The 14,563-nt window shown below is 34.4% G+C and overlaps 1 protein-coding gene across 3 annotated transcripts; it reads left to right on the forward strand.

Moving 5' to 3' along the window:
• The first annotated feature begins 6,776 nt into the window (after positions 1-6,776).
• LOC117911715 (root phototropism protein 3) lies at positions 6,777-10,745 on the forward strand. Of its 3 annotated transcripts, none has more exons than XM_034826112.1 (5): positions 6,777-7,295; positions 7,386-7,612; positions 7,697-7,766; positions 7,871-9,163; positions 9,826-10,745. In XM_034826112.1, the coding sequence occupies exons 2-5, from the start codon at positions 7,500-7,502 to the stop codon at positions 10,372-10,374; spliced, it is 2,025 nt and encodes a 674-aa protein (XP_034682003.1). In that variant the 5' UTR covers positions 6,777-7,295; positions 7,386-7,499; the 3' UTR covers positions 10,375-10,745. The 3 variants fall into 3 exon arrangements, with proteins under 3 accessions (XP_034682003.1, XP_034682005.1, XP_034682004.1); XM_034826114.1 differs by having other exon boundaries at positions 7,459-7,612; XM_034826113.1 differs by having other exon boundaries at positions 6,777-7,612.
• Positions 10,746-14,563: the final 3,818 nt, after the last annotated feature.

Raw genomic sequence — 14,563 nt, forward strand, 5'->3', positions numbered from 1 at the left:
ATTTTGAAATATTTATTGCATAAACATTATCACATCTATGACCCATGAAGATGGTTTTATCATTTTGAATATCTTTGATGATGCAATGAGATGCTTCAAAAATCACTTTAAAACCTTTGTCGCAAAGTTGGCTTATGCTCAAAAGATTATGTTTTAAACCATCCACTCATAAAACACTTTCAAAAAGAGAGGATGTGCCATTACCAATGTTGCCTTGACCAATGATCCTTCCTTTTGAATTGTCACCAAAGGTAATGTATCTTCCCTTTCTCTTTGTAAGGAAAGCAAACTTGGATTCATCCCCGATCATGTGTCTTGAGCATCCACTATCCAAGAACCACTTATCCTTCTTTGATCCCTACAAAATAAAATTTAAGTTGATTTAGGTACCCATATCTTTTTGGGTCCTTGAGGGTTAGTGACCTTGGATTTCTCAACCCAAACCTTTTTAGCTTTAGCATTTGAAGTCTTTTGAGAACCATTTCTTAAGGGACATGTACTACTAATGTGCCCTCCTCTTCCACAAAAGTTGCAAGTGGTGGAAGGACTTGCACTTGAGGATTCTTTTACAAAGTAGTTTTTAAAATACTTTTGATTTTTTGATGATTTGAAACCTAGCCCTTGTTTGTCAAAGACACATTTTTGGCTATCTAAGATCATTTCAAAAGATTTTTGTCCACAAGAGAAAATTGAAAGAGAGGAGGTTAACCATTCATTTTTCTTTTTCAAAATCTCATTTTCACTCCTCAAAATCTCATTTTCTTTTTCAAGATGAGTTTTAGATATTTCAACAATTGAAAATTTTTCTTTCACTTCTTCAAGTTCCTTTTCAAGTTCTTGAATTTTCTTTTTAAGAGAATTATTTTTCAAACTAAGTTTTTCAAAATCCTCATATAATTCTTAAAAAACATCATGCATATCTTCATCACTAAAGTTAGAGTTTACCTCATCTAGATCATCTATTGCCATGAAGCACATGTTTGCCACTTCCTTCTCATTTTCTTCTTCGGAGGATTCTTCACTTTCACTCCAAGTGGCCATCATTGCCTTCTTCATTCTTCTCTTGGCTTCACTCTTGTAGAGAGGACAATCATATTTGATGTGTCCCGATTTTTTGCACTTGAAGCATGTCAAATCTCTTTTTTCTTCCCATTTCTCCTTGTCATCATGGGATGAAGATTCCTTTTTAGAAGGATCCCTTCTAGAGGTGAATTTCCTTCCTCTAAACCTTTCACATCTCATGTATTTGTTGAGCTTTCTTGTGATGAGGACTAGATCATCATCGTCATCACTTGGCTTTTCTTCTTCAACATCTTCTTCTTCCTTGGTTATAGTTTGAAGGCTATGTTCTTCTTCTTTTTATCTTCACCCTTTTGTAGCTTCCTTGTCAAATTGATCTCATATGTCATTAATGACCTATGAGCTCTTCCATAGGTAGCTTAGTCAAGTCTTTTGCTTCTTGAATTGTGGTGACCTTGGTATGCCACTTTGATGGGAGAGACCTCAATATCTTCATCACCTTCTTGGATTCCTTGTAGGTTTTCCCCAAAGCTTCAAGACCATTGACAATGTTGGTGAACCTAGTAATCATCTCAACAATAGTCTCAGTTTTTTTCATTGAAAACAATTCATAGTTATGAACAAGTAAATTGATTTTTGACTCTTTCACTTGATTAGTTCCTTCATGAGTTATTTCAAGCAACCTCCAAATTTCCTTAGCCAATTTGCATTGACATATTCTATTATATTCATTTCTATCCATAGCACATTGCAAAGTAAAAACAGTTTTAGCATTTAATTGAAAGTTTCTTCTATCAAGCTCATTCCATTCTTGCTTGGGTTTTGGAACCAAAACTCCATCCACTAGTTTAGTGGGAAAGGTTGGGTCATCTTCAATGACATCCCATACATCTAAATTAGTAGATTGCAAATACCAAGTCATTCTAGTTTTCCAATAGGGATAGTCGGTTCCCGTAAAGAATGGAGCTCTATGTTTTGAAAAAATTTCAACTTGGGATGAGCTTGATGGAATAGTCATTTCCTCTTAGACGATTAAGTCTTAAAAAAAGAGGTCTAGCTCTGATACCAATTGAGAAAACAAAGGCTATGCTTAGTTAAGAAAAACACCCAAAAGGGGGGGTGAATTGGGTTTTTAAAATCTTTTCAATCACAACAAATTTAAACAAAATATAAGCAAAGTAAAGAAATAGAGTTTAGAGAATTCAAACTCGAGTTTATAGTGGTTCAGCACTTCCTTGCCTACGTCCACTCTCCTCAACCTCCTAACCGAGTGAGGGTTCCACTAACTGGAAGCTTCAACCAAGCTTCCAATCTTCTTACACTTGGATTCCAACTCCAATGGGCTCTTACACAACCTCTTCAAGATTCAACCCTCTTGAAGGCTTTAACACTCAGATTGTTACAAGATATAATCACTCAACCTAGCTTAAGGATGGCTCAAATACAAGACAAAGCTAGGATGACACACAAGAGTGCATTAAAGGATATGCAAGTGGTGATTTGATGCACTATGAAGGAAATGAGAGCTTTTTTATCAAGAACAGGTAGGTAGGCTATTGAATGCAAGTGTTCTCTTGTCAATAAATGAAGTGGAGCTCTCAATTTATAGGTTTCTAAGCTCGGGAATAAAAAATAGTAAAAGGTAACCTCGTCCGATCGAACTAGGGGTCGACCGGTTCACTAGCTGTTGGAGCATTTAATGCATGATAGGTTACCGTTGCCTCAACCGGTCCTCGACCAGACCTCGACCGATAAGGGAAACACCTCGATCGGGAAGAGAAGACTACTGGAAGAGAGAGAAGATTTTTTACCTCCCTCGACCGGTACTCAACCGGACGACCACAACCGGTCGACCGGTTCCTCAACCGGTTGAGCCGATTGGGCATAGCCTTGACCGATTGAGCCTTTTTGGCCCTGAAAACCTATTTTTTTAATTCCTTTATTTTCTAATGCTTAGGCAAGGTCTTTAGGAAAATTATTAAGCCAATTTTGAAACATTTTGCCTAAGGTACATTAATTAAAAACTCGGGTTTTAATGAAATCGACGTTTTAAAGAATAAACTGAGTTTTCAAAGATGCATGAAACGTGTGATAATCCTAAGTGCACTCATGCATTCATCTTACATTAGTTTCCTATGATCACAAGTCTTCCAAGCGTCTTGATCTTGTATCCATTTGGTCTTTTGATGAATTTTTGAGTTTATACCTGAGATTCTTAAACATTTAAACCAATTAGTCACTTAACCATGGTTTGTTATCATCAAAACCTGATTAAGAGAACCCTTGGGCTAACACGGGGGGTTTTGCAAAGAGAAAACATAGAGCAAAAAAAAAAAAAAAAACAATTTTTTTGGTTTTCCTTAGGGGTTTTGCATGGATTTTCTCGGAAATCAAACAAGGATGAATTTTCCCGGAAATCGAATAGGAGATGGATTTTCTTGGGAATCAAACCAGGGTTGCAAAATAATAATAATAATAATAATAATAACATGATTAGATTAGTACCTGCGAGGATTGAGAGTCGTAGAGAAAAATAGGGCGGATTCTCTCGTCTGGAGGGCAACTTCAGAAAATGGCTTCTTGATGCCCGAGGCCTCGAGAGAGAAGCGGGTGGCCCTTTTGATTTTAGATATAGTAGAGATAAAAAAAAAAAAAAAAAAGGAAACAAATCATGAGAACAATTTTCCTCTCTCTATATAAATAATTATCAACTACCCATCGTTATTTTGATTAAATCACTTCCATGGATTGAAATTTCTTTTTTTATGGACGATATTTTATGAATTAAAATTAATTTAATAAAATAAATTATTAATAATTTTAATCATTTAAATAAATTAATATTAATAGAAAAAGTTGTTACCACATATTTTTAATAAAATTTTAGAAATTAAATCTCAAATAAAATATTTTATATAAATTAATTTAATTTTTCATTTCAAATGTAATAAAACGTGTTTTAATAAAAATATTAAAAAAAATTTTAAATAAATATTGTCTTCAACAAGATGGGCACCCTTCATCTAACAATATGATGAAATCAATCAATCTTCATTTTGATACTAAGACTATTGCAATGTCATATGCATTATATTTATGTATAAATTATTTTTATTCAATAAAATCAAATATTTCTTAACTCAATTCTAACTTTATATACTTTCAAAATTCATATTTATTATTCTTAAAATTCAAATATCGAATCTATCGATATATCTCTGTCTATCAATGTTTTTCTTTTTTTATCATATTTATGTCAATTATATTTACAAAATAACTTTAAAATATGAATTCTTGCTTATTTTATCATTTTTTGGAGTTTTTCCGAGCGTTCCTATAAATTTTAAATAATTTTCGCTCTTCCGATATTTGTGAAAAAATATCCACCGATATTTTTTCGATATTTCTGATATATCCGTAAAATCAAAGTGCCGATATATTCGTAATTACCGATATTTTCATCCTTGGTTTAGAGCAAAAAGTTTCAAACCCTAAGCTCTCAAAATGAATATTGGGTTTTGAGAAAATGAGGGGTGTCCTTTGTAAATGCCACAGGGAACCTTGATAGGTAATTATAACATGATATCTTGACTTATAATCCATAGGTCATTTTACTAGAATTAAAATGGCATATATGTTTAAAATCATACCTTGACTTTTTATTTTATATCAAGCTAGCCACATTATAAATAATGTTTATTGTTTCAAATTTACACATATGTCATGGTTGCTTACATATAAATTATATAAGTACCTTGACATATGAACATACTAACTATACATTGACTTATAAATTATCTATCAAGATTCTATTATATAAGTCCTCAAAGAATTCAACAAAATTTTATATATGTCATTATTGGTTTAAACAAGTTGTATATGTCATAGTTGTTCATTTAAATAGGCAATATTGACACATATCACCTTAAAAGTCAAGATAATATATGTCAACAATGACCTTTTTTCTTGTAGTGAAAATGAACTTCAACTTTTATAAATTAGTTTTATCTTTTATCCATTTAAAAATATTTTTAAATACATATATATTTTCACAAGTTAGATAATTATTTCCTAAAATAACCTTTTACTTGTTAGGTTAATAAGACCAATTAACAAACTTTTGTTTTTACCATGAGAACTGATTTGAGATCAATAAAATAAAAAAAAATTAAGCATTAAAAATACAATCAAAGCTAAAAATATAAAAATAAAATATTAACTTTCACTTCAATAAATCACACTAGTAGAATCATATCAATAGAAAATATGGATTTAAGAAAAAGTTGGAAATACAATGGGAGTTAATATTTTATTTTTATTTTTTTTATAATTGTTTTTAATTTTTAATTTTTTAATTGTATTTAATTTTTAATTTTTGGTTTTAATTGTTTTAATTTTTAAGTATTTTAGTTTTGATTGTATTTTTAATTTTTAAAATTTCTTATTGTATTATTGATGTCAACTAACAAAATTTTTATTCAATTTTATGAAAAAAAAAAGAAAATAAATGAATTTATATAATATAGGATATAAATCATTATTAATTAGGGAATTAAAAATATTTTATTTATCACTTGAAAATCCAGATGAATTTCTCCAAAATGATTTATATTTCATATTATATAATAAAAAATTTATTTGTAAGGTACTTTTGTTATAAGATACTTTTATTAAATTAAAATGATAAATTAATATTTTGACAATTATATTTAATATTAAAAAGATTATTTCATAAAATAATTTTCTCATTTAGAAAAAAAAAATGCATATATGTATTACAAAATATTTCTAAACAGACGAAAATAAAAGTGATTTATAAAAGTTAAGATTTCTTTTTTTATATTTGTTTCTAATTACTGAGTAAGGCTACAAGCATATCATCTATTAAAAGCTGCATAAATCAAACCCTAGAATTTAATCAAATAGCAAGGGGGTAAAAAAAAAAAAAGCAGGGTGCTCAAATATTAGAGTATGCTACAAGCATACTCAGGAAGAAATGAATAAAAACATTTTTCCTATAAAAAAATAAAAATTAAAAATGAGCATAGGCCAGTATAGAGTGAGGAATGGTGACCACACTCTCATCCACGGGAGTTATAAGAGGGGTCCTACATTCCTTATCTCCATCACTGTCCGGGTAGGAGAGTCGTGTTATTGCCCTTTTGCCCCAGTCCTAAAACTTTGAATAAAAATAATAAAGAAGATTTATTATAATACCGAAACGAATAATAATTCAGGGGGGTGGTGGGGACTAGGGATTTATCATCTATTCGATGAAATAGTCTGTGATATGTCCAATCAGTCCTGAAACAGATACACAATCGCCTGAAAAATCTCCCCCAAAACGCCCAACACACTTGGTCCAGTGCATTGGAGGTGAGCGGAAAAAGGTGCCAGTGCATCAGCCTTTGTAAAGGGCAGTTCTACATCGATTCTTGTGAGGGACAGTCTCTTCACATTTGGGCACCGCTCAGGAAAATATGCCTAGTCCGAAGATGTTCATGTACCATACAGTAAAATATGGATCAAATCCAGCTTTTTTCCAGTGGAATACATCACTACAAGGACAGGTCTTGGGACAATGGGGCCCCTCATTGCTGGATGATTCGCGGATCAACGACCATGTGATTCGTACGTTACATTTAAGACCTGTACAAAAATCATCCCAATTGCACCCAATCAAGCCTTATGGCTCCCATCCTCCATCCTCAATGTCAACAAATTAGAAAGTTCAGCCAGGCCCCTGATTGGGTCCTTGGATGAATTTGAGTAGGAAATTCTCTCAGAGAAATTCAGAAGAGATGTAAAAAGGCTTTGAGCAGTTTTCGGAACAAACAACAAAGCTCACATCATTTTCCAAGTACTTTCACTGTTCACGATTTTTTTTTTTTCTAACTCATTTGATCAACCAGAGAAGACTTTTTTTTTTTTTTTTTTACTGTATTCTTAATTCCATCAGCCCTTGCCTCAAAATATTTAAATGGGGAGTTAGCTCAGTGGCGAGCTTGTAAATTGTGGGATTTATCCATCATAGGCCAGGTAAAAAATCTGTTATTCTTCTGTGTCAATTGAGGAATGTTTCGGGAATGTGATGGTTCTAGGTATTGAAAGATAAAGGAAGAGAAAATAAAAGAAGATAAAAGGGATGCTGAAGGAGGAGGAGCTGAATCTTCCACACTTACCTGCAAAAGGGAATCTGTGCAAGTGTAGTGATCCAAGAACAGTACTACTACTATGCCCATAACTTCACAGCCTGTAAGAGGACTAGAAAATCAGTAAGAAGCCGACAATTTTGGAGATAATTCCAAGCATCCCATGTGGATTCTTCCTTTTTCTCACCATCTGTGTTTCACTGGTGGTTTCAGCTTTGCTTTGCAGCTGCTGCTTATTTTATCTCTTGTTCTTCCTCTGATTTAGAGCCCCTTTCCTGACAAACAGAGGAAGTCCGGCTCAAATTTGCTGGGGTTCCATCTGTCATCATGTGGGAATCCGACAGCGAGTTGGTTGGGGGAAGAGATTATGGAAATGGAGTCCTGGGTTCAAGCAAGCACGGCGTCAAGAATGATGGGTTCGAGCTCCGGGGCCAGTCATGGTATGTATGAACATGGTAGTAAATAGCTTCGTTTTCTAGACTAAGGTTGTGAAATATTTGATGGGTTTGGTGTGTGAATCATAGGTATGTTGCTACTGATATTCCAAGTGACTTTCTAGTTCAAATTGGAGATGTTAGTTTCCACTTGCACAAGGTAGATGTTTTCCTTCTTTAAGCTAGCTTATGAATTGAAGACGGGTCTTGAATCAGTTGACTAACTAAAAATCTTCTCTCTTTGTTTCTCTGCACTTGTAAAAGTATCCCCTGCTGTCTAGGAGTGGGAAGATGAACAGAATTATTTATGAATCACATAATGCAGACTTGAACAAGATAGCTTTCGATGACCTTCCAGGCGGACCTGAGGCCTTTGAGCTAGCAGCAAAATTCTGCTACGGAATTGCGGTTGATCTGACTGCAGCCAATATATCTGGTCTGAGATGTGGTGCAGAGTACCTTGAAATGACAGAGGACTTAGAAGAAGGCAATCTTATTTTCAAAACGGAAGCATTTCTCAGCTATGTAGTTTTATCCTCATGGAGAGACTCCATAATAGTACTGAAAAGTTGTGAGAAGCTCTCACCATGGGCAGAGAACCTCCAAATTGTCCGCAGATGCAGTGAGTCCATAGCTTGGAAGGCTTGTGCAAATCCAAAAGGAATCAAATGGGCTTATACCGGAAAACCCCCAAAAGTTTCTAGCCCCAAGTGGAATGAAATGAAGGATTCTAGCCCCAGCAGAGGCCAGCAGGTTCCTCCTGATTGGTGGTTTGAAGATGTCTCAATTCTTAGGATTGATCACTTTGTTAGGGTCATTACTGCAATTAAGGTGAAGGGGATGAGGTTTGAATTGATCGGGGCTTCTATAATGCAATATGCAACAAAATGGCTTCCTGGTTTGATAAAAGAGGGGATGGGAACAGGGATGGGAGATGAAGGAAGCAACAGCAGTAACGGTAGTAGTGGTAGTAGTAGCTGGAAAGGTGGTCTCCATATGGTTGTGGCAGGAGCCAAAGATGACCCCCCAACTGTTCAGGCAAAAGACCAACGGATGATCATTGAGAGCCTTATCAGTATAATTCCACCACAGAAGGACAGTGTATCATGCAGCTTCCTTCTACGGCTTTTGAGGATGGCAAACATGTTGAAAGTGGCTCCTGCTTTAGTTACTGAATTAGAGAAGCGAGTGGGAATGCAGTTTGAACAGGCTGCATTAGCCGATCTTCTCATTCCTTCATACAACAAAAGCGAGACTTTGTACGATGTTGATCTTGTTCAGAGGCTCTTGGAGCATTTCCTTGTTCAAGAGCAAACAGACAGTTCAAGTCCAAGCAGGCAGCCTTTTCCTGAGAAACACTTGTATGAAGGAACTCAAAGGGGTAATGGCTCTAATGCCAAGATGAGAGTGGCAAGGCTTGTTGACAGTTATCTTACTGAGGTATCCAGAGACAGAAACCTTTCTCTTACAAAGTTTCAGGTACTAGCAGAGGCATTACCAGAATCTGCAAGAACTTGTGATGATGGACTTTATCGAGCAATTGATTCATATCTCAAGGTAATTCAACTACAATTCTTATTTTGATTTCTACATAGGTGAGACCTTCTTGTGGATAAAATTATTAACTGTTAAAGTACTTCACTTTAGGAGTAAGAATATTCCAAGATAGAGATTCATACACTTTTATTCATGAGTACTACACAGGTAAAAGCATACATTGTAGTAATAAGCAGAAAATTACTCAAAAAACAATATCCATACATACATATTAATTTGAACGGTGTAGATCACCATCAGTAGTGCAACTTCCCCATGATGCAGATAAAGTAAGAGTAGACTCACTTGCTTGATAGAACATACAAACTCTTTTCTTTTCCACAGCAAATAGAATAGGAAACACAAATAGCAATGCTGCAAAGTGATGTGTACTGTTGTGATGCCAATCATTGTATGCTGCTATTGCTAAAACACATGATGTGGGGCAAACTCACACCAACATTCTAGAAAATGACTTTCAAAATAGTAATAATAATAACAATAATTGCAGTCTTTGCCTTTACTTTGAAGATCTGAAGAAGCTGTTCTTGTTAAGTTACCAAGATTGCGCGCTTCAAACATGAGGATTATGTTAAAGTTCTTTCTGATTACATTCAAATATAGAAACTTAAAGGAATAACTCTGTTTTGGTTGAAAGTTTGATTGCACAATCATATTTTCAGGCCCACCCGACGCTCTCTGAGCATGAAAGGAAGCGGCTTTGTCGTGTGATGGACTGCCAAAAGCTCTCTATTGATGCTTGCATGCATGCTGCACAAAATGAACGGCTCCCACTAAGAATTGTGGTTCAGGTCCTCTTCTCCGAGCAAGTGAAGATAAACAACGCAATAGCCAACAACACCCTGAAAGAAGCTGGTGAATCTCAGTATCAGCCAGTGATATCAAACCGAAAAACATTACTTGAGGGTACCCCACAATCATTTCAAGAAGGATGGACAGCAGCTAAAAAAGATATTAATACACTTAAATTCGAGCTTGAGAGCATGAAGGCTAAGTACCTTGAACTCCAAAACGACATGGAAAATTTGCAGAGACAGTTTGACAAGACGTCAAAGCAGAAACAGACATCGGCATGGACCAGTGGCTGGAAGAAACTAAGCAAACTCACCAAGATGACAAATATAGAAACTCATGATATCGGGTCTCAGCTCCCAACTGCAGCCGACCAGACTAGAAAGACACCTAGAAGATGGAGGAATTCTATTTCCTGAACATATGAGAAAGATACAAAGATGAAAATTTCCAAGAAAGGGATGATACCTCAACTATTCAACTGTGTTTTCCCCTGTTTTCTTTCTTTTCCTGTTTGGTTTTTTGAGAAAATGAAGGTCCTTTTTCTTTTTCTTGCAGTAGCAGTTATCTGGTAGTTCAAGTACAATTTGTCGCCCTTTTCTGTTTGTCTCTTCTGAGAGAGTTTCTCTCTGGTTTTTATCATTGTTCAAGTGTACTTGGTTTCCAGAGGGGAGAACTAGTGGATGAAATGCACTGTTGTAGTCACAATTATATACATTCTCCACGTCATCCACAAAATGAAATTATTATCAGAAAGGGGGGAAAAAGAAAAGAAAACAGCATATCCCAACGGATTTCTTGTCCATTGATATCCTACTCATATCCTTCCAACTAGACTATTCCGTGAAGCTACAGAAGAAAGAAACAATATAACAGCTCTTAACCATGCATATATTCTGCATGAAGTTTTCCCAGATGTGATTCATTCCTGGCCTTGAAACTTCTCTTTGTTTTCTGAATGGCAGTCAAGATTGAAAGATTGCGCAAGAGGCTATGAATCTGTTTTCATGGGGCCATGGTTGGATGCCATTGGCATATAATGCAAACATTAGGGGGAAAAAAAAGCATGACAAAAAGGTGGACCAACATGATCAAGCTCGGGAATTTGAATGGCTACCAGAGATGGAATAAGATATTTTCTATTGCAAATTCACCTATATTTCGTTCATATGGTTTTAAATATTGACACGCATTCTAGCCCATTCACTGCTGCCAATGTGTGCTGAATTAAACGCCATCCACAGCTGGCCTTAAAGAGCTGCCAAAAGTTTCCCTGTCACCATCTGAAAGAAGGCATTGGAAGCACCTGAGAAAAGTGGAATGATCAGGGACCATGGACCCTTAATCATGGAGATGGGGTGATGGTGTAAGCACATGTCACAAGGGCATCACTGGCAGACACTAGAACAAATGGCATGGCAGAAACTGTGTTCACCATTGTATTCAATGTCGTTCCTTGTCTGATCTGATAGATATTTTCTACTTGGGGTTCTTTTTTTTCATGTTAAGAGAACTTATCATAAATATGGGACTCCAAGCCTTTATTTCTGAATTCGCAACGCTGCCTCTACCCTCTATTTGGAAGAGTGCCCACTGAGTCCCATGTAAAGTTCAGTTAATTGTAGCACATCGATCAAAGATTCTATGCCTTTAGTTGGAGAGTTGCTTCTGTTCAGATGCCCAACATAATTGACCCACTCGAGTTCAATATATCTCGATCACTGCATAAAGCTTGAACTGAAAACAAGATATCATGATCCATGTTTTCCGGTTACAACAAAAGGACAGGCTAGTTTCTAGTCTTCAGACACGACAGGACAATAATATTATCCAAGTTGGACTGCAATACTTACTGCCTAGCTTTGAAGATACTTGCTCTATACATTATAAGGCAGGAGAAATGGGCACTACAGAAAGCCAACAAAATATGGTCAAAATTAGTAGGCAACTAATGCCTAAACTTGGGATCATTACATTGGTATATGAAACAAAAAAGTAAGACAAGAAAGAAAATACTTGTGGATTAGCTTGTTGATCACTCAACAGAATACAAAATAGATACTACTAAGAATCCTGAATCAAGTATAGGCTGTACAGTCTGGAGGAGTTTACAATAAAAGATTAGAAGCCAAGCTTGGTTGAATAGCTTAAATATCTTGGATAAATTAAGCCGATTTGTTCCTATATTTAGATTACCCTATAGCTGTAAATTATTTATAGGAATTTTACATATATTTTCCCCTTTTTTCTTCATTGTTTTTTCCCTTAATCCTAGCCTTACTCATGTATATAATTAGCAGTATCCAAGTAACAATTCATTGAGTCAAATTAATAGAAATTCATTTTTCATATTTTCTCTCATGGTATCAGAGCCCCTTTTAAGAGTTCTAGGATTTTTATTTTATTTTTAAAGTAATTCTCATTACTAGAGTTGCTAGAGGACAATGTCTAAAGCTATTGGATTACTGGAAAAACTCATCCAAGCCCTGCATCTCTCTAAAGAGTGTAGGAATGTATCTATAGATCCTAGATGCAGCAAAAATTAATATGCCTTTTAAAACTTATTCTACAGTGAGAAACAATTAGCAATCATAACTCAAATTTGGAAGTTCTCATATTAGTTTTTCAATTGATGAAGAACAATCTCAAAGATTTAGAGACTTCCAAGCGATGGCTCTTCCTTGGATCTTGACAATGGAGAAGGGTAAACTACTCTCTACAGGGACAAAGCCTAGGGTTTTCTCTACCACTCTTTGAAAGACAACAGTGAATTAGAGTATCTAACCCTCAACTTCAAGAGAGTTTATATAGACCTCCTTGTGGGCTTAAGTGACTTAAGCCTATCTTAGGCCTAGGGTCAATTAATTTAGCTCATTTAATCCTAATTAATTCATTAGCCCTTTTATGTTCCAATTGATTAATTAGCGTAATATAGAAAGACAATTCATAAGCTCTTATGCAATTCTATGTTTTTACCATAACTCTTATCTACATATATGAATAAAGACCCAAACATTCTTCAAAATAACATGTCACCAAAGAGTGTGATTTCGAATTGGAACCATTATATATATACGTATGTATGTATGTATGTATGTATGTATGTATGCATGTATATATATATATGTGTATATGTATGTATATATTTGTATATATGTATGTAGTCAAGTCAATTAAAGTGATAAACATAAGTTACTAGATTTATTTAGTGACATTGTATAAATAAAGTTAAATGCACATTATTGATGGTAGCATATTTTAATAACAAAAAGAATATATTTATCGATGATATATAATTGAAGATAAAAATACACCTTTAACAGTAATATAAAATTGTAACAAAAAATATGAATTTATTACCATATACAATTGCTATATATATATATATATATATATATATATATATATATGTAGAATGGTAATAATTAATTGTCACTAAAATATTTCTTTAACTTGCAATATAAATTTTCCACTAAAAGCATAATTTTAGTTATAAGATATTAAAGTTGCTAAAAGCTCACACTAGTTGCATAAATAATTGTTGCTAAATTTTATTACTTAGTGGTAACTTTTTATTTTTTGTGTCAATTATAATTTGAAATTGTGTAGTAGGTATTGTCAGTAAAAAAAAAAAATTAATCTACAAAAAAATATTGTGTCTAAAGTTGTAATAATTAGTGGTGATATTTTAAAGTAGCGACTACAACATTTAGTGACAACACTTATAGTGATAGTGTGCGGCAACCAAAATATTATCACTGAATCTTTTAACGACAACTTTTAAACTATTACCTGCAATTTTATTCATGGCTAAAAGCCTAATTTCTTGTAGTGGGCAAGATGTTGAATCAATATTAGAATTAAATTTTGAGGAAGCTAGTACTCTTATGGGTCCTAGTGGTCCCCACTCGAACTCATATACTTTGATGGCATGAATTATGAGGATTGGATTGACTTTGGATTCACTTTTGTGTATAAAGGTGTTAGGAAAAAGTTCTTAAAAGCATGACATGATGTAATAAACTATTGAATTTTATTATTTATTTAATAAAGTTCTAGTACACTTTTATCTATATTATTTCCATGCATTATACCTTGTAAGCACTTTGACCTACATCTTTTGCATTGTTTATGACTTAGGTGCATTAGGAGTTGCACAGAAGATCCAAGTCATTGGTGTCTTGCAAATAGATGATTTGCTCATAACTAGTATATGGGTCTAGGCAACCCATTAGAGGTTGTAGTGCACCACCTCCTATTAAAAGGGATGGTTAGTCTTGGCTATCGAGATAGGTTTCCCATGGTGAGTGCACTAGTATGTATGGTCATATATTGGATAGGACCTACGGTGATGTTAGAATGGAGGCCTTAAAAGCATGACATGATGCAATAAATTTGGAATTCATTATTTATTTAATGATGTTCAAATTTCACTTTTATCTATCCTTATTTCATGTATTATACTTTATGAGCATTCTTGTCTATATCTTTTGCATTGTTTGTGACTTAGGTGCATTAGGAGTTGCACAAAAGATCTAAGTCATGAGTTCCTTGCGATAGATGACTTGTTCACAACCAATTCATGGATCTAAGCAACCCATTAGTGGT

This window comes from Vitis riparia, chromosome 3 (assembly GCF_004353265.1).
Source record: "Vitis riparia cultivar Riparia Gloire de Montpellier isolate 1030 chromosome 3, EGFV_Vit.rip_1.0, whole genome shotgun sequence".
In the NCBI taxonomy this organism is placed as follows: domain Eukaryota; kingdom Viridiplantae; phylum Streptophyta; class Magnoliopsida; order Vitales; family Vitaceae; genus Vitis; species Vitis riparia.

Coding starts and splice junctions, on each gene's coding strand:
- LOC117911715 (XM_034826113.1), top strand. CDS start 7,500: ATGTGGGAATCCGACAGCGAGTTGGTTGGGGGAAGAGATTATGGAAAT. Junction 7,613..7,696: donor GAGCTCCGGGGCCAGTCATG/GTATGTATGAAC, acceptor TGTGAATCATAG/GTATGTTGCTACTGATATTC. Junction 7,767..7,870: donor TTAGTTTCCACTTGCACAAG/GTAGATGTTTTC, acceptor CACTTGTAAAAG/TATCCCCTGCTGTCTAGGAG.